The sequence below is a fragment of the Crinia signifera genome, chromosome 19 (assembly GCF_055691185.1).
Source record: "Crinia signifera chromosome 19, ASM5569118v1, whole genome shotgun sequence".
Lineage (NCBI taxonomy): Eukaryota > Metazoa > Chordata > Amphibia > Anura > Myobatrachidae > Crinia > Crinia signifera.
Genome location: NC_139226.1, coordinates 124,106,933 through 124,127,942, shown reverse-complemented (window position 1 = coordinate 124,127,942; position 21,010 = coordinate 124,106,933). Strand labels below are relative to the sequence as shown.

Sequence of the window (21,010 nt, the reverse complement as noted above, 5' to 3'; positions counted from 1 at the left end):
GTGCTCATACACCTAATATAGGGGTATTCAATTGCCCACAATGTTTTCGTGTGGTTAATTGCTGCAATGGCTCTTCAGAGATTATGTTACTCCTGCCTAAGGCAGGTTAAAGAAAAGGTGAAACATATTTTGGGTAAAAATGGGTATGTTTCTCACAAAAACAGAAATTGTATTCTTTTTTGGGCAATCTAATTAGGTTAAATCATGCAAGCCATCCTTTTTCCTCCCAATGTTTCTTCTCCTCTAATTGAATGTCGTCCTATGTCTGATAATGTATAGCAGCACAACGGTTCATTGGCCCGTTCTAAATGCCTAGTTTGAATATTTCTCCCAATACTAGCGATAGTATAACTGAATGCAGATCGCCAAGTGGCTGATTTTGAGTTGGTAGCAGAGAAAAAGAAACTAGGGATGGCCATTGGCCATCAGTGATTCAAAACCACCAATAGCCTATGACGGATGTGGAATACTTTGCCACCAGATGGTTTTTTTACCATAGATGATACAGAAACACCTGGTTGGCATTTTTATGCCATTTTCCGATGTTTCCATAAACATCTGAGCAGCTAGCTTTTCACCATTAGATAACGCCATCCTGAACATACCCACTTAACACCAATGCTACATGACCTTACCCACTGACACACCAATGCCACATGACAGTACCCACTGACACACCAATGCCACATGGCAGTACCCACTGACACACCAATGCCACATGGCAGTACCCACTGACACACCAATGCCACATGACTGTACCCACTGGCACACCAATGCAACATGGCAGTACCCACTGACACACCAATGCCACATGACTGTACCCACTGGCACACCAATGCCACATGACAGTACCCACTGGCACACCAATGCTACATGACCTTACCCACTGACACACCAATGCCACATGACAGTACCCACTGACACACCAATGCCACATGGCCATTCCCACCGACACACCAATGCCACATGACTGTACCCACTGGCACACCAATGCCACATGACTGTACCCACTGGCACACCAATGCCACATGACCTTACCCACTGGCACACCAATGCCACATGACAGTACCCACTGACACACCAATGTTTGGGCTATTATCTTGAAATGTCAGCATGTTTAGCCGCTGGTTGGCAGGCTAGGCTGAGACTTGTAGTTCGGGAGCAGCTTCAGAAACACAGATTACCCAAATTCACAGATTTTATCAACTCCACTTTCTTTTACAAAACAGCTGGGTTTTGAATGTGGTCTGTCTGGCACTGTATGTAACGGGAGCGAAAGGGTTAATGCCTTTACTTCCCACATGATATTGTTTTATTGCAAGATGAGATTCCGGGTCCTGGGAAAATGATGAGGTCTCGGAATGTGCTCCTAGTTGCAAGCGATGAAAGTGCTGAGCGTGGATGAACAACAGGTCAGAGACTGTGCACTGTTATTAGCTTTGGATGCTCCCGGCTTTGTCTCTCTCACCAGCACCAGTGTCAGACGGTCTCCTTGTGATACAGTGTGTGTGTCCATTTATGCGCCGCACACACTCACTGAGCACATGAATATCTGTCACGGCACTTCCCTCTTCCCCGATAAGCAATTTGTTTAGCTTGTATTGCCTGTTTGTGCACATTACCTAGCCATCATTTCCAATCTATGTGATCCAGTACCTTTGCTGCGTATACCCTCCCATCAGACTGTGCCATGGGACTCATCCATATGAGGGACCTTGTGTCTGTGACTGTATGGGCGGGAAGCAGGAATCCTATGTGTGGGGGGGGGGGGGGGGGTTGTCTAACACTTTTGTGTGGCATTTAATTTATTGTACCCCAGAAACAAGTTTGCAATATGGGCAGGGCTGCCGTCACAAATCATGGGGCCCTGGACTGACCAATTGGGCAGGGCCCCATTAGGGCTGGGTGCTACAGTGTAAGTGGCATATATATATATATATATACACATACACCAGGGGCCTTAATCTGAGCCTGGCCTGCTTGGCTCACCTGCTCCAGCTGTGTGCCGCGGGTCCCATCACGATCACAGGCTCTCCTCCTGCTCTGCTCCGTCAACTCATGCTGCCAGCTACCTAGCAACTCCCCCCTCCTCGTCTGTCGGGGTCACTCCATGCTCCCCTTCTTTCCTGCCAGAGACAGAGACGCTGATGCTGAGCACTAGCATTATGAATAAGGTTTCTGATTGGCTGCCAATCAGGAAGCTCCTATTGGCTGGCGGCTAGTGCCACTGATACATTAATAATTTGCTAGTGCTGCTGTTAAGGGTCCCCGTCTCTGGAAGTGCGGTACTAACCGTAATGCTGCCATACAGGCCCCTGGGACTAGAGGGGCCCGGGACTCCAGTACTCCTAGACCCCCCCTGTCAGCGGCCCTGAATATGGGATCACAGTGTATTATTAGTTTGTTAACCTTTCTTCTACAGGGGTCACTAATATGCCCCAATTATAGCCGATATTGGCTAATGACCAATTTTGACTAAGTGAGATTGACTAAGCAATTTTGACTAGATGCGCTGGAGATTTTTGATAAGCGATTTTGTCTAACTAATGATAGTCTACGATCTAGTCAAAATTGCCTTGCATGCACCAAAAATTGCATGCTGATGGATGTAAATAGTACTCAAAAGTGTGAACATAAAATGAATATATTAATTTGCAGCAGAAGAATTAACAGACCTATGGGAGTCCATCCAAAGCAGTGCTCAACAAGTGGGAATCTTAACTACAAAAATGGAAATACTCTGCGCTTAAATATGATTCTAACAATATGGTTGTTGACTGACACTATTGGTATTTAATTCTTGTCAGTCAGCATCCATAATATTAAAATCATTTATACCCCTTTCACACTTGCAAAAATATCCCGGGTTTTTGCACATGAACGCACATCAACCCGGGATTTATCTCAGTGTGAAAGGGTCTTGGACGAATATCCCGTGTTCAGCATTCCGGGATTTCTACCCAGGTCCTGACAGGTGACTACTGGGGGTGGAGGGTGAGTGGGCGACTGAATGACATAAAATGTAGAGATGAGGGAGAGTATCTTAAAAGTATCAGCATCCATGGTATTGTCCAGAGGGGGATTGAAGCCACCCAGGATAAAGGGGAGAAAGTGGAGAAGCCAGGCAGGAAAGTTATGTAGTAGTAGCCAGAGGGGTGGTAGACCACCACGGGGTGCGGGCAGCATCCTGGTGGTCGGAACATCGGCATTCAGTATACCAACGCTTGCATTCCAACTGCTGTCAGAAGACTTGCACCAGAACTTCAAAGAGTTCAGGATGCAGATGCGAGATACAGTCAGTCGGCATCCCAATCGGTGAGTATGTGGGTAGCGGTAGCGTGTAGTTGGGGATGGGGGGGTGCTTAGGTTAAGGCATTAGTGGTGAGACTTAAGGTTAGGCTGCGGTTAGAAAAGGTTAGGCTGTGGGCAAGGGGGAAAGATTTAGGCGGGGGTTAGGTTTAGGAATTAGCGGGGAGGGTCAGGAGTCAAGCAGCAAATAGTTGGGTTGCTATAAAGGAGGGTTACGGCACCTACGGAGTCCCTGTTGATATTCTCCCTACCAGCTTCGGTCTTAGGACCGTAGACATCCCTAAAGCCGGGATATCTGTATCATAATGACTAAAACACATTGGTAATGAAGGTAGAAGAGGCAAATAGAGTGCACTTTAAAGCTGGAGAAGGAGTGGGTGGGTTGGTTGAGGGGATTGGATACGAAAGGACGGGGAGTGTGCCACAATGCTGGTTATCAGGAGGACTTGTACTGTAAGATGCCATTAAAAGAGAAAGTAGCTGTGGTTTCAGAGGGAGAGAACCATGTCTTGATAGCGAAAGAAGGTTGAGTTAGATATAAAATGATCGCACTGTAGATGCCGCTATAGTGGTACAAACCCATATGGAATTCAGATGTCACAAATAGAACAATGGAGTGAGGGAGGATGGGAATGAGTTTGGCATTTGCCTGCTGCTATTGTTCGTGGAAATTGTGGTGAGAGTGTGGGGATAGGTCAGAAGGCAGAGCTGAATGGAGGGGGAGAGTGAGGAATTAAAGAGAGGAGTATAGCAAGGGGGAAGGGAGGGGGGGTAGTGGAGTAGGAAGGAATAATAGGGAGGAGAGAAGGATTAGTGGGTGTGGGGTGGGTGGGGCACACTAGGGCTGATATGACTATTGGAGGATGACCCCACACTGCTATGGTGCCACTAGGCCTAGTGTTGTCGTGTTGGCCCTGGGCTACCAATATGATGTATTCTGAATATACGTGTAAATTGAAAATAATCCTCTTTAAACGATCATTCTGCAGGGGATAGGAGTTCTTCCATATCCTTTGACAGATGCTTTGAACAATCCATTGTTTGTATCTCGAAACTCCAAACATTTACTCATTTTTCATGTTAATGTGGCCATTGGATGGCAGCACTCAGATCCTACGTGGCTAAAGTTTTAGCTCAGATACAAGTCAGGTGTATACTCCTTTTAACATACTGGTGCATGCTTTGGGTGCTTGGAAAATTCTTCGTTGAAAACACATTACAAGAATACTGTCTTTTATATTTCATGAACCTTCTACTTTTTTTTCTAATTTATTTATTCATTCTATCCATTTCTGACTCTATAAACGTTTTTGCTTTATGAAGCGAGAAAAATAAATGAATATTTTCATAAATGAATTGTATTTTCAATTACAAAAAAAAAAATTATGTTGAAAGCGGAACCGTATTTGCTTGGGGCAAAAAGTTCGGATTCAGTTGAGAACCTTCCAGAGGGCAACTTGCTTTCAAGAGAAAAATCAAAGTTTTTTCAAACAACAATCTCACTGGTTGCTGATTTCCTGAGTGCGGTAAAATCTACAAATGCAATAGACGGTAGAGAAATGTTCTATTAAACCTTCCTCTCCCATTTCTTTTTGAATTTGTATGAATAGTGACATTTTCCCCAAGAGGTACATTTAGAAAGGATTCGATGAAGTAAATTGGTTTCCCCACCCTCACCCATTGCAATTACAGTGAATGGTAGCTTTATGCAGTGTTCCTTTTCACACCCTTTGACCTTGTCTTCATGCTCAAGGACGCTGTGTCGAGTTAATGGCATCTGATGTATTACCGCAGGGTGGCAGGTCAATTAATTAAAGTGGGTGCAGGTGCATCCATGCTTTCTTGGGAGGACAGACGAATGACGTACACAATGCAGTCGGAAAGCAGATTGCGGGATATTTACGGCTTTTTCTTACCTTTTTTTATTTTATTTTACTCTATTGCAGATCTCTGCAGGAAATGTCAGTTTGGAGCCATCTGCGAGGCAGAAACTGGCCGCTGTGTGTGCCCAACGGAATGTGTCCCCTCTGCCCAACCTGTGTGCGGCACTGATGGCAACACATATGGCAGTGAATGTGAGCTCCACGTACGAGCCTGCACTCAACAAATTAACCTTCAGGTGGCAGCGCAGGGAGATTGCAGTAAGTAAATGATCCAAACCAATCTGTCTGACTGTGTTTAATGCTGTACGCGGTCACTGGAGTTGTCCAATCATGTTGATTTAGTGGGAGCAAAGCTTTTAGGCATGTGTTTATCCACTTATTCTATCTGGTTTAAGTAACCCCCCCCCCACCACCTTCCATTACAGAAGAAGCCAGTCCATTGTTCCTTAAGGGGCCTACACACGTGGAGATGTGCCGAGCGTTCTGAGCGATGCTAAATTGCTCAGATCGCTCAGGGATCCTGGGATTTGGCCCCCAAAACACCGGGATTTCAATCCCGGGATTGGAGTTTCCAATCCCGGGATTTCGGGATTAGACTGCGCATGCGCAGTCTAATGCCGAGCAGGGTCTCAGCATCGCTCAGACGCTGCCCGGCTTCCCCTGTACCCGGCAGTGTGGCCCTGCGCAGCGTGAGGAGGTCATAGGTCACGCTGCGCAGGCCACACAGGCGCACAGACAGCCTAAGCCCCCTTGACCTACACTGTCCTGGCCGCATTCTGCCCGGCTCCCGGAAACCCCGCCTACCCACCCAGCTCCCGGAGAACTCGCTTACCCATCCTGCCCAGCTCCCGATGACACCGCCCACCCACCTAGCTCCTGGCAACCGGCAACATCACCATGCCCAGCCACCCACCGAGCTCCTGGCCGCATCTGCCCTGCCGGGCTGCGCATTGCTATTGCGATGGCCCCTACATGGAGCGATGTAGGGGCATTTTCTAAGCGATCTGGTGAGATCATGTCATACGGCAGGACACGCCTACTTCACCGGACAAGTGGGCGGAACCTGGGATGGCTGCCTACTCTTTCAGGTGCCAATGAGATCTCCCTAAAATTTCAGAGTCTCAAAACATTCTGAGAGAGTGGGCAAATACTGTATAGTCCTTTTGGATAAAAAAGCGATCTAGAAATAAATGATATATATATTTCCTTTAATCACAACTTTAGATCAAATATCCTCATTTCTGTGCAGACGACTGTATTTCAAAGCCAAGATAGGAGCGTCTGGCGCCCGAGACTCTGCTCCTGTTAGACCAATATCATGTTTTCTTCTCACTAGTTCGCCATAAAACTCTCATACATTCTGACAATTCACTTTTCTCTGATAGGTAAAAATAATTCAGAACGGAGAACATATTTTTTTACACATTTATATTTAAAGCTCTCAGCTACAGAAGGGAACACATGATGCGGCATAAATCACCGTAGTATCCAACACAACCGAGCGTTCTCCATACCTATATAAATAGTGAAAAAAGAACAGTACCGATCAAAGATCTGGCTTCATCGTGTCACAGCGAAATTACCCAATTTTGTCATTTTCCATCTGCGGAGCTGTCACACAGAGGACAGTAGTACAATGCTATCAAGGGCTATGAACATTTTGTGGCACAAAGTTAATTTTTTCCATATGTTTTAATTGTTTTAAAATAAAAAAGTATTCAATCAAAACTTTGCATTCAGTAGATAAATTGGTAGGAAATTCCCCAATCATTTCTTAATTTATAATGTTCAGGCTGCGATCGAGGCTTTACGTACTAGAGTACCTGTGATCGATGTATTGTTTCACAGGCTGCATTATTAGGCATATTATTAAGGTAAGTTTTCACACCTTGACTGAGCGCATAAGTGTTTCCATTATCTACACATAAATTTATATGATGATGATAGTTATATGATGATGATAGTGAGGCACCATATGCACCTCAGCTGCTGCTCCTCCCCATCCCGTTACTTACCTCCCGGGACCAGTTCTCTGTTGTCCTATTACTACATTATGTACAGTGGAGGACCTATGGTAACCGTGCACGTTACACGCAATTCTGTGAAGCAGCCGTGATTTGGACATCAGGCACATGTGTGCGATGACCTTATTTGTAACTGTGGACTATATTTACATATATTTTGTCCTGGAAGCGCTGGGAACTCTGTAATTGTCTGCATGCGCCTCATAGATTTCTATTTTTTTGCTTTGAAGACACCAGGGAATTGCGTATTACAGTATATTGGTAAGGCAGCTGCGCAAACGGCTTTGCTCAGGTAACAGTCACTTTGTGGATTCTACGCCGAGTGATTGCAGAGTGTTTAGACTCCGTTCTGAGGCCCAGCTTTGTGTCTTATGGTCTTCCAGCAACACTGATTAGCAGCTGTACATGTAATCTCTATATAAGTATGCATCAGAACAGTTACCAGTGATAATGGCGCCTGGGACAGGGGTGATCAGGCGGGGAGAGCAAGGAAGGTCCAACCGGAGACAGTGTGACAAGAGAGCAGGGAAGAGGGGAGATGCGGAGCTGGCAGGTGAGTGGGAGAACACGGCATCTATCTCCCAGCACTGCTGCAGTGCTTCCCACTCTGCGGCAGATGGGCAGTGACGGGGTCCCTGCGGCGGATGGGAACTAGTTCCCATCCGCCGCAGGGACCCCGTCACTGACTGTCCAGCCACCACAGGGCCCCCCTGCCTGCCCCACGCTGCCCTGACCCCGGACCCGCTGCCTGCTACCCACCCACCACCCACCTGGAGTGTGGGGGCCCCTGATGTGTGATTTTTCCCTAGACTAGAGATAGGTATACCATAACAGGAACCTATAAGCAGGCAAAGAACTGCAGCGCAACAACTAATTGACTCTACTGAAGAAGTGGGTGGACTTGGAGGCGGGGCCTGGGGCATCACACAGGGAAACGTGTTATACACAAACAGTGCTTCAGGTCCTTGTACACTACAGTACTGTAACACACACAGCTGGGCATGCCTACATAATCTATATATGCAATGAAATGAAATTCATGGGGGTAATGGACGGTTGCGCTGTTCAGCCACATCTGGGCATGCATATAGATTCATATGCATGGCCGGCTGTGCCTCGGCAGGGCGACCAACCATTACCCTCAGGAATTAAATTTTTAACCCATTTGGGGTCATTTACTCTTGTTCCCTGACCACTGCTTTACACAATGCATAAACAGTATGTTTTCATACTATATCCATATGCTCCAAGTCTAGATGAGTTGGCGAATGTTTTTCTAATGTGCGTTGCCGTATCTGCTGATTTGCGCAGCAGGATATTTCTGTCTCAGATCCGGCCTCTGTGGTGTAGTACTAATGTTCAGTCTTTATGTTTCTTACGTCTTCTCTGTGTTTCCGTCTTTCAGAAACCTGCGGAAACACCATCTGTAGCTTTGGTGCCAAATGTGTAAACAGCCAGTGTGTGTGCCAGCCTTGTGTGCGCCAGCCTTACCTACCGGTGTGTGGCAGTGATGGAGTCACTTATGACAACCAGTGCGAGCTGCAAGCTGCGTCCTGCAAGCAGAAGAAGAAAATCGATGTTTCTCGGACGGGGTCCTGTGAAGACGGTAATGCAATTTCCTACCCTGCTTTTCCTGTTATTTCTTATGAAAATACAAATCAGTAGGCTTCTGAATCAGGTCATACTTTGGTCGCACTAGTGAAGATTATCTACAGAGGAGAATAAAGTTACAGTAGATGCAAGCCAGAGAGAGATGGGGAAATGATCGCCGCGGTAATTGCCTTATTTGCATTTTACCAATTATGGGACTTCTCTTTAAATCATGTGTTTCCGCTTCACAATGACTAATTTATCATATTCCACAATATTCCCGCATGTTGCTAGGTAAAACATACATTAAAATGAATCATTGGTCTAGTAACATAGGAGCCTGTTTGCAGTGCAAATTATCCTGGGACGGCCTGATCTATACAGCAATGGAGGCTTAAACGTACCATCCATTCCCAACTGTTTCTTACATAGTTCAGCCCAGGTCCAGACACTTAGTTTTAGCTCCTTCCCATTTCCCTGATTTGTGTGTACAACAGCACTTTAAAATACGACTGTGAAAAGTTTGCCGGTGCGATATTCTGTAGGGATGGCAAAAACAGGTCCCCGAGATCTACTGTACCAACAGTTCACATTTTCTAGACCACCTAGCTGGTGCGCATGTGTAGCCTTTACTGACAAGCTGCAGGGGCAGGGGAATTAAAAAAAAAAACATTCAGAAGAATGGACGGCTGCTGATAGGCTGTGAGAGCTCTCTTTCAGCCAATCAGCGTATGCCTTTTTTTGTGTGTTTTTTTTTTTTTTAAATGTCCAGCCTGCTGCCTGCCAAGCACCAAATGCCACCCGCCGGGAATGCAGATCCCGACGCTTCCCCACTCTTCAGATGGGTGTATGCCAGCGTTGCCGCACCACTGGCACACACCTAGTATTGAACCATATCAGATGCAAAACATTGCAGATGCTATAATAAGCATCCCCTCCGACTCCAGTCTGATGCGCAGGGGAACGTGCATCGGATCGGATGTCATACACATGTGATTGGTGCTGATTTCTTGGCCCGATCCTCCGGACTTGGGCGAAACCGGGGCCCAAACCGCATAGTGTATGGGGGCCACTAGACTGAGTACTACTGTTTTCCCCACATCTGATTTGATGCATTGGTATTAACTAAAATAAATATGATTTTTTTCTGCTAATTTGATAATTTGTTCTCACTGCTAGGATGTGCAGGTGTGCTGGTAATTGGGGATTCACACCACTAGTAGCTTCGTCTCTGATTTGCTGATGCATCAATACTACTTGATTATGCTCAGCTGCATGAAAGAGGAAACATAACATAATTAGCAAAATTGTTCACGTTCATGCGAAAAATAAAGTGTTTATATATTAATTATGTAAAAATTATGTTCTAGCTGCTCATCTTTTCTACTGTTCTTATGGGAGGCATCGAGCTTGTCATAGAGGTTACACCATGGGAGAAAGTGATTCTGCTAAGGATTTACTGTACAGCCATTGTGTGCTGTAATCAATGGTTCAGTTGCTTGTCGGAGCTTCAGAAATGAAGGGTAAAAATATAATGGGATGCGATTTTTAGTAAGGTTCTGAAATCGCATATTATCACATTTTTTTAGTATATAATGTGCGTTTTTTAGTAAAAAAAAAAAGGCATGGGACAAAGCAAATAGGGTTACCCTTGATTTTTTAAAACCAGCACCAGGCACAAGGGCCGATTCTGGTTCCCAAAATCTGGGGGACAAAATGAGTAGGGGTCAAGAACCAGCACCGTAGCCAACCAGCCAGCAAGGTAATGCCACAGCCGGGGACAACTTTTTATACAAGTGTCATTATGTGTATGAAGCGCATTAATAAAGGTTGGCATAATGTGTAAGGGGCATTATGTTTATAAGGACATTAATAATGTCTGTCATGTGTAAGGGGCATTACTGTGTGGTATTATCAGGGGTGCTGAGAGAAAGGGGTAGGGGGTACAAATTACCAAGGCCAAAGTCTGATGGAAGGGCCCAGTGGGGGCCCCGCACCCCCTCCCCTTAAGTGACAGCAGCAGCTGCAGCTCTTCTCCTCTGCCCAGCACACACTGCTTTGTACTGGGTTGCAGTGTGGCCATGGAGGTGCTTAAAATACAATATTTTCTCAGGATTCTTTTTCTAAGGGTATAATGTGAATAATGTGAGGAGTAATGTATATAAGGTAAAGTGGTACTACTGTGTCATGTAACGTGAATAAGGGACACTATCGCATGATATAATGTGAATAAAGTTGCACTACTGTGTGGCATAATGTGAATTGGGGGTACTATTGTGTGGCCATGCCCCTTCCCAGCAAGAACACACCCCTGTTTGGGCCATGCACCGAATGAGTGCACTGTTTCTATTTAAAATATTGCGGGTAGGAGCACCAAAATGATGACTGCTATGATGAGGGTTGATGGTGCTGGGAAAGGGGAGCAGGGTCAGAGGCGGAACTAGTGGTGGTGCTAGGGGGCACCAGCCAAAATCTTGCCTAGGGCGTCATTTAGGCTAGGGCCGGCTCTGTGACAGGCCACCAACAACCAGCAGATTTAACTACCGTGCAGTTCATGAAGAGGTAGAAGTTGTGATTTGTCTATATAAATACCGTTCAGTGTTCTCAAACAACGTTAGGATATGATCCTTAATGTGATCATCTAAACATGTCTATGTAAGGACCCCATTTTTTTGTAAAAACGGATAATACCCCTTTCCACATCTGGTAGTGTTGCTCTTCTTTCCATATAGATCAGTTTTAGTAGTACATTTTTAAGTTCCGTAAGCGTTGGAGGCGGAGCAATGGGTTTTATCCAATAATTTAATACTAGCCTGTTTGCGGCTCCCATCATAACAGATAATATCGGTATAAGCAGTTTACTCTCACTCCCCAGGTCCCGATCCTCAACTTCTTTTAAAAGATGAATCTGCATTGTCAAAACGGCTGTTGGATTGTCAAATCTGTGGCCTTTTCAACAATCTGCAGCTGTTTTCGACAATCCACTGCGTTTTTGACGGAGGATTGAATTCTGACAGTCAGGATAATGATTGAACATGGAGTACATTCCTTAATTATCATGCACTCTATGAAGATAGAATGGAATTATGTGAACCCGCTATGGCTCTGGTACCAGTGACTGCTTTTATTAATGAAACAGACTAAGGGGGGTATTCAAGCTCCCGCAGCCATTCCCGACAGGGGATATGGCTGCGGGGTCCTATTCAATGCTGTCTTCCCCGACAGCATTGAACAGGGGATCTCGGCAGAACAAGCCCGACTTCACAAGCAGTCAGACTGTTCTGCCGAGAACGGCCGGGAAGTGACGAGCTCCCAGCCGCAGCTTGCTGATTCCTGGCCGCTTCTCGCAGCCACACCCCCTTCTCGACCAGCGGCAGGCGGGACATTGAATCCCGCCTGCAAAATCTTGGTTGAGCAGACCAAGAACGGGACAGGGTCACGGCTGTCAGGCCAGCCCGACATTCGTGCCCCGACATTGAATTCCCCCCTTAGGCATTAACCCTCCTCTGCAAAATAGAGATACATTAAACATTAGAAAATATAAAATTGCTGACATATTTTAGCCTTATTTTTCTTCAAGATAATGTTGCTCTGTAAATATGCAAGCTCTGGATTTTAAAAATGACACCGTGCTTCTCTATTCTTTAAAATTTCATTTATAATGCACTTGTTTGGCAGCGGGAGGGGTGTGCAGTATGGGCAAGGTCTGGGCAGCTGGTGTTTACACTGCACCTGTTAATCAGCACCTGTACATGAGTCACTTGGAAGGACATCCACTGCTGCTCAAATTATAGAAGAAGCTGGTTTTATTATTAGTATCTTCCATAGAGATGCGAGTGATACAGTGGCAAACATGCTTCACTAGTTCTACTGCCTGTGCCCTCCATACAGTCCAGGATGGCAGTCCTGACCAAGTCTACGAGTTAGATCCTGCTGTTATGTCCTGAAGTGATTGAGGGTTATTAGGGGTTATCATTAGAACAATAGGGAAGATAGGTGGCATGTATGATCAATGTAAGACACCGTTTAAACAGTATTGCACTTTGCTACTTTTAGCTTATGATCCCGGATTGAGGCCAATTGGATGACCGATGTAATGCTGCATCAGTCGCCAGTACACACTGAACAATATATCAAGTGACCCTGCCATATATCAGCGGCATGCCAGGTCATCTCTTTGGCCATGCAGCACAGCAGAAAAGACTATCTGCACTCGTGGTAACGCAATAGTGCGTACACCATACGTGTTGTGCACGATGCCTGTAAGTTGGTTTGATTCTCTGGATCGCAGGACATGTTGCATAGTCTGTGCCCAAATTAAGTGTTCTTTTTGTGTTTTGAGTTCATATTTATTTTTCATTTTCCATTGCATAAAGCTACATTTCTTATACACTATGTAGACAAAAGTGATTGGACAGCCCTAGGCATGTGACAAGGTGTGCTCCTCCAGAAGGCACCGGATTGTGATGGTGTGAAATGCGTATTGATTGATTGGATCATTGCCAGAAGGAGTTACCCGAGCTTGAAAATCTCTCCTTTCTGATTCTCACACCCTATTCCAGTTGGCGCTGTGTCTTTTGTCATTAATGCTTGGAAGAAGCACGGTCATTACAGGAATGTACCTATCCCTGGAAGACTCCACAAAACTGGCCCCCAGCGAAATTATGGGCGAGCAGCTTCTTATCAAAAGAAGAATGCAGCATTTATGATCGTGTAGAGAGCACAAACACTAGACAGAGGAACATTGGCACCAAGTGGGGACTGTTTGGGTTTGACGACTGGTGTAATGCTGTGTGGCTATCTCTGCTGCTTTTGCATGGGCCCACTAGCTGTAATTCTGATAAATAGATGTTCTGGATAACTCTATAACTATATAGTCCAAATCGGATTGGACAATTTTTCACGGTTTTTTGACCCGACATGTGCCGACAGGCGGTATTTCATGCCCTACCATCCACGAAGGCATGGTGGGAGAATAAAATAGTGTGCCGAGTGCAGCAAGCCACCGTGCCCAAAGCATAGCGAGCGGTTGCGGTTCACTTCCAACTGTGTCCATGTCAACTGTGTCGACATTCGGGTAAAAAAAAAGTGAAAAAAACCCGTCAACCTCGCAACCTGTCGACCGAAAGTCATGTTGACTTTTTCACCTGTACATTCTATATGTCGGTATTTTGACCTTGTTGGGATTTTAAATGTCGGGATTTTAAATGTCGGGATTTTGACCTTGTCAGGATTTTGACCTTGTCTGGATTTTGACCCTGTCGGGATTTTGACCGTCGGGATTTCATACCGAATCCTAGGCAACATCAGATTTATCAGATTGGTACTTTATATATTCTTCACATTGCAACATTTTTGCTCTCTGTTCGCTACAGTTTCCTAGAGAAGGTTGAGCTTTGTGATTTTGTAAAATGTGTAAAACAATTAGCATTGTATGGGAGGATATGTTCTTTTCAGCAACGACACAATATTATAAACTGAGATTGCACATTTGCTCCTAGGGGCCTGATTCAACTGTGTTAGCGAAGCAAAAAGAAGCACAGGTTAGGCTGCAGGTGGGGCAGATGAAACCACCATACACAGTACACGTTTTCATTAAAGATATCACTCAGAAAGGCCCTTGTTAACAATGTGCTCTCTTTTTGAGACTCCAGCATTACTTAGGGGGAGTTCTCCTGCACTCCAGGGAGAGTAAAACATCCCCCCCCCCTTCATTTCTGCAGTGAAGTGGGAGGGACCATGATGCAGTGATTGTTATTGTATGTAGCCCCACCTTACGACCTAAGCGAGACTGCAGTGTATGAAGGGGCTTTGATAACACAGATTCTGAAACCATGCCCCGTACACTGCCCCTTTGGTACTACCCTCCTGAAAAGGGGATGCGGTCATCTATTAGAATGAACTTAGGTCTACAGTCATTAGGTCGACCCCACTAGGTCGACTGGCAGGAAGGTCGACCTGACTTAAGGTCGACATGGGCCAAGGTCGACATGACTTAAGGTCGAATTTGCATAAAGGTCAACATGAGGAAGGTCGACTGGTCATAAGGTCGACATGGGTTTTTCACTGTTTTTTAAGCCGACATGTGCCGACAGGCGGTATTTCATGCCCTACCATCCACTAGGGCGTGGTGGGAGAATAAAATAGTGTGCCAAACGCAGCGAGGCACCGTGCCCGAAGCATAGCGAGCGATGCGAGGGGCCGATTCTCATTGCCAACTGTGTCCATGTCGACTGTGTCGACATTCGGATCAAAAAAACAGTGAAAAACCCATGTCGACCTTTATGCAAATTCGACCTTAAGTCATGTCGACCTTGGCCCATGTCGACCTTAAGTCAGGTCGACCTTCCTGCCAGTCGACCTAGTGGGGTCGACCTAATGACTGTAGACCTAAGTTCATTCTGACAGATGTCCCGATTCCCCGGAAAAGTACTTTGGTATGCCCTAGGCATTTTGATACCAGCAAAGCACAACAAATACTTTTATTGCCATCTGATATTTTCAAATTAACAATATTTCTAGTAGAAGTTAATTTGTGTTATGATACAATAGATTATTCCCAACACTAGTGGGCCCATATAACTGAATTACAGTTTGGCAAACCAGACTTGGAATTTTATGTTCAGTATAAAGAAATTCATGGTGCTTAACACCAATTTTATCATTTATCTTTGCTATTTATTTATATATATTACTCTTTTGTATGCTTGCTTGCAGCTGAGCCGCTAAGCCGGCAGCTAATAAATACAAAATAATTACAAAATCCATGAGCATTTAGGCTTTCGGGACACGCTAGCATATAGACATTGCCCATTTATGCTCATTGTGGAAGCCATCATTAGCTGAAGGGGAGATGATACTTTTGGGTTACTCCCCTGTCATATTATGGGCTGTGTTGAAAGCTCTTAGGATGAACATTCCTGTCCCGTATCTCTGTTCTGTCTTCCTCTGGAGAGCTGCACAGAGCCAGCTAATAAGGGTATATTGGACTCGTCTCCTAGCAACGCTTTGGGGGTAATTCCAGTTTTTGGGTGATCAGGTTTGAGCAGAGCCTTTAATATCCCGCCTTGCATCTAGCGCTAGTGTAATTTGCACAGGTTCATTAGCACAGCATGATTTGGATAAGGCTGAGGATGTGCGCAGGGAGTAGAGTGCGCTGGTGGTGGATGTTAGGGGTAGAAAAGAGAAGGCTGCTGGCTCATTGCTGACTTGAAAGGGAGACTTTTATCGTCATCCCCGCTTTTATCTCCTGATAGCTGGTGATCGTTTTACGTAAATAGACCGCCGAGGATTGATATGATGGCGCTTTCATTTCACACTTCAGATCTTCTCGGATCTGATTCTCCTGCACCAGTATATTTTGTTGTTGCGGTATCTCAGTAATCAGCTCTGTAATTATTACTAAAAGGAGAAGCACATCGAGGACACCCACATGTTCTGTATACATTCGGCATGCCTTGAACTAGTTGCAACACAGGGTAAAAACCTGCGGTGCAACAGTTCATTTCAAATGTTCATAACCGATTTAAGGGGCATATTTACTAAGCGTGGGAGAGAAATAAAGTGGAGAGAGATAAAGGGCCAGATGCACTAAGAAAAGTGATCAAATGGAGAGTAATAAGCCATCAGCCAATCAGCTCCAACCTGCCGTGTCACAGGCTGTGTTTGAAAAATGAAAGGTAGTAGCTGATTGGTTGGTGGTTTATCACTCTGCATTTTATCACTTTTCAAGCTTATTACACCTGGCCCAAAGTAACAGGCTGTAGTTTAAAAAAATGACAGTTAAGAGACGGTTGGTTGGAATGATATAACTGTCTACTTTATCTCTCTCTTAGCACATAGACCCCTTGGTCCTATTGGCCTATCCTTATTTCCTGTTTTGTGCATAGACTTTTATTCAGGTTTGGTTACTGGAGTTTTCCTATCAGACCTGTGGTCTATCTAATCATTTTAGTGTGTTCTATTCTTTCAGCCTATTTGCGCTATGTTCTCCTGTTCATCTTCCGCCCTTGCAGGGATAACAATGAACACTGCACCTGTGTTGTCAGCTGCCAAAACAGAACTGAAGGGAGGCGGAGATTATTAGCATCAATGTGAACATAGACTTATATATATATATATATATAATCCTCTCCCTGTGCACATACAGTATGAGCTTGTTGTCTGCCTGTTTTGTTTGTGTTCCATTCGCCTTTGCTTGTTGGCATGTGCTGAATGCTGTATGATGTTAGTATAAGATTGTTAGTACACTAATTGATAAGTATGGGTAACCTGTGGCGCGACAAGCTGTAAATCAGTTCTCCACCCCGCTGTCTCCTTTAAATATTTTCACCTCCCAACATAATTATGAATTTGTGCTGCTTTATCTACACTCTGGGGGTTATTCTGGTTGATTCGTTCGGATGCGAGTTCGCATTCTTGCGAGTCAACCAGAACCCGACCTGTGAACGCTGGTACGCCGTCCCACCATTCGCACAGCACGTACGGTCGCATGGCATGCGAATGGATGATTTAAATAGGCATCCATTCACATGCCAGTGGGAACCTCGCCGACCATCGAAAGATGTGGTGCGCACACGCATATATATAAAGTGTCCCTCCGGTCACTTTTATATGCGTGTATGTTCTTGCGGAAATGGGCGGCAGCTGACATCCGGTGATGTCCCCAGGCGATTAACATGGGAATGCCCAGAGTTTATATGGGAACTCCCATGAAACGTGGGGCGTGTACCCCTGCCAGCTGCCCTACAACCCCACCGGCCACAAGGTTGACTCTTACTTGTCTACTTTAGATTTCACCTCTCCGGGAGAAGCCCGAAGAGGCAACACGTCAGGGGGGCGGGGCAAGGCTGACATCACTTGGCCCGGCCCCCCCATGCCGGAAAACGAAGTGATTTGCAGGCCGTGGAGAGGGGCGGAGCTTTAATGACGCAAATGCTGCGATCGCGTCATTTAAGCCTCACCGCGGACCCGAGATTTATGGTAATTAAACCAGCGGGCAAGGGGTGAGCAGGGACTATCACCAAAAAGCAGGAGATTTGCCCGCCTTCCAGGGGGGCCCGGAGAAGGACCCAATTTTCAGGAGGCTCCCAGCCATTTCGGGAGGGTAGGCAAGCCTGAGTTGGGTGCGTGCAATCTGTTCGCCGTGGACGTACGCACCCAGCGTATGCACATGTGCATTGCGAAAAACATTGGCCCCGTGCAAACGAATGGGGGCCACTGCAAATGGACATGAATAAGGCCCTATATCTGCCCTTAGCAGGAAACGCCTCTGATCTGCTCTGATCTGACGGTGCAAATATTTGCATCCCCTCCTGATTCTGGTTGGCTCACAAAGCAGCGGTAGTTTACTGCATTGCAAGTCTTGTAATTCCACCCACCGGGCTTGTGAATGCCCCCCCCCCCCCCCCCGCTGCCCTGAACATAGAGCAGAGCTACAACATCGTACTCCCCATGCGAACGTACGGCTGAGTTTGCCAACCAGAATTAGGGCCAGTGTGCCATAGACTTTACAAACGGGTTTATTGTTCATATCAGAGAAAGAATAATCTTGTGAATACCAGGTAGACTATTGTGCGCTATCTGACAGCAGAGGAGAACTACCCTCTCCCTAATATCCCTAATATCCATGTGGCTAGATGTCCAGCGCTGACATCTGTGCGCCACCAATCTTAGGATTTTATTACACCATGACCTCTTGCCTCTGTACCGACCCCCGCTTTTATTATCAACAGGTTACTCTGACACTAAAAGATATTTAATGCGTAGCACTTGATGAAACAATTTTATATAAAGAAAGGAGGATGCTGAGAATAACAATAACAGACTGTTGGATTCTCCAAATGACAGGTCTGAGCTCTTCCGCTTCTGTCATAACGGCACCTATTTATCTATAATGAAAGGTTGCACACAGCGGCGGTCTCCGCGGAGAGACCGGATCGGTCACTCAAGCATCTTTTATCCATTCAATGACTTGACAGCCTTAATTAACCTATTCTGAATATGCTGTTTGAGTAGGTCTCAAAATCGTATTTCAAGAGTCGCATCCGGCTTATTTTTAGAATATAATGGATTTATACAATTTATTCAGAAAAAGTGCAACTATAATGTAGTGGATTAATTCATAAGTAGGCCACTAACACCCAAACCACTAATTCTGCATATGTGTTCTAGGATAAAGGCGTCCAGTCCATTGTCAGCTTTGTCGATGAATCACTTACTTTATTACGCTGTATTCTGGGTTAAAGATGGCCGTCGTTGCAATGACCATCGATATTTTTTCATATCGATGGTCAGCCATTGTGTTTTGGCCTGTGGGCCAATCAAAACATGGGGGCGGGACTTAGCGGGTGTCGGTGGACAGAGCTATGCTCCGTGTCCCGGCACTTTGAGAAAAAAAAAAGCAAAACATTGTTTTGCTGTTCCATCAATGGAGGGAAACCATCTGGCCCTCCCCCATCGATGGCAAAGTATTCGACATCGGCCATAAACCATCGATGATTTCGAATCAACGATAGTCGATGGCCATCCCTATTCTGAATACCAAGAATTGGGGGTTTGTATGGTATAAATGACGGTACTGAAACTACTAATGCGGTCAGGAGCCGTACAATAATCCTAATATACTGCATTTTTCTTACAGCACCTGTAGGTAGTCTAAAGATGTAGATTTCTGCTGACGATTTCCGTATTTCCCTGTTCCAGAGTGCGGGTCTGGTACTGCCGGCTCAGGGTCTGGTGAGGACAGCGAGTGCGAACAAGACAGGTGCAGGCGTTACGGGGGCTCCTGGGATGAGGACACTGAGGATGATCGCTGTGTCTGTGACTTCACGTGCCATGCTGTGCTGCGGAACCTGGTAAGCGTAGCACATAATGCATATGTTGGTCCACCCCTCTCTATGGGCCAGATTCTCTAAGCTTCAAAAGTGATAAAATGGAGAGTGATAAACAGCCAGCCAATCAGCTCCTGTCTGATATTTTTCAAACACAGTCTGAGACATGGCAGGTAGGAGCTGATTGGCTGGTGGTTTATCACTCTCCATTTTATCACTTTTGAAGCTTAGAGAATCTGGCCCCTAGTCTGTATTCTAAATATGGAAGGCATATACCTTTAGTCACAACATGCATCTGTTGGGTCTCGGCTGACTAACCCAAGGGCGTAGCAGACTAATAAGTGCAAACCACAGACGTTGACCAGGAACGTGGCACTTGGAGGGCCAGGCATAGGTCTGCACTGCATATACCTGGCCTGGATCAAGAAACAAATCACTGCGGTACTTATTCAGAGAGCGTATATAACCAACAGTGATCAATAGAATATATGGGCAAATAGACCCTTTGTGGCTGAATCTGTACTCATGGGACTGCAGCCTGTAAATGAATTAGAGCCTAATGACTTCTTCCCACTGAATTGATAGGCTATGCATTGCTTGAGCCCACAAGACAGCTTCTCCGCCTATGTATAACTAATGATAGGCTTTGAAGTGCACTTACAAAGAGTAGACACACTTGAGAAATATTCCAGCTCTCTTCCTCCTACGTGGGGCAGCAAATAAATGTTGACCTTTCCATTATTTTCTGGCTGATCTTGGATGTAGAAGAAAGCCAACCGCGCCTGAAATGAGAGTCACCATGCGGCTATTTGGCAAGCCTTAACACTGGAATTCTGATTAGAGTGGGCCCTAGTGAGAGCCGCCAGGTCCCAAGCAAGTCCGCCAGACTTGGGTCTTTTTTCTTTATTGAAAATGTATCTTAGTTGCAATGAGTAGGACGCCCCAGGAGAGACTGCTGATTAATTTGATGTGCGACACTTGTATATTGCGTGCGACTGAGTCTGTACACTGAGCACAACAGACTTTGTATTGGAAAGAGGCTGGGATTGCTACATTGCAGCACTTTGTATACAGATTCTACAGACAATACTGTAGATAGAACCTGATAGGACTCCCATCTTAGTAAATCTACCCCAGAGACTCAGTGACACAAATATATACTAGTGTCACATAACAAATTAATCAGTGCAGTCACTGGGTGTGTCCTAGTTGAGACTCAGATGTATTTTGGTCAACAACAAAAAAACATGCCTGACTTGGACACAACTGCAAGGTCAGACAAGACACATCATGGTACCTATTAAGTAGGGAATGGAGGAGAAGCACTGAAATACTTACATTGGTGTGGGGAAGAAATGCCGGCAGTCAGGAT

General features: G+C 45.5%; 1 protein-coding gene across 16 annotated transcripts in view; it reads left to right on the top strand.

Annotated features, from left to right (window-relative positions):
• Positions 1–21,010, top strand: part of AGRN (agrin) — a 445,469-nt gene that overhangs the window by 330,399 nt on the left and 94,060 nt on the right. For all 16 annotated transcript variants that reach the window (XM_083163268.1, XM_083163265.1, XM_083163264.1 and 13 more), the window contains 3 exons: positions 5,256–5,450; positions 8,622–8,822; positions 19,511–19,662. In XM_083163268.1, the coding sequence (XP_083019394.1) occupies positions 5,256–5,450; positions 8,622–8,822; positions 19,511–19,662 (548 nt within the window). The remainder of the gene's footprint in view (positions 1–5,255; positions 5,451–8,621; positions 8,823–19,510; positions 19,663–21,010) is intronic.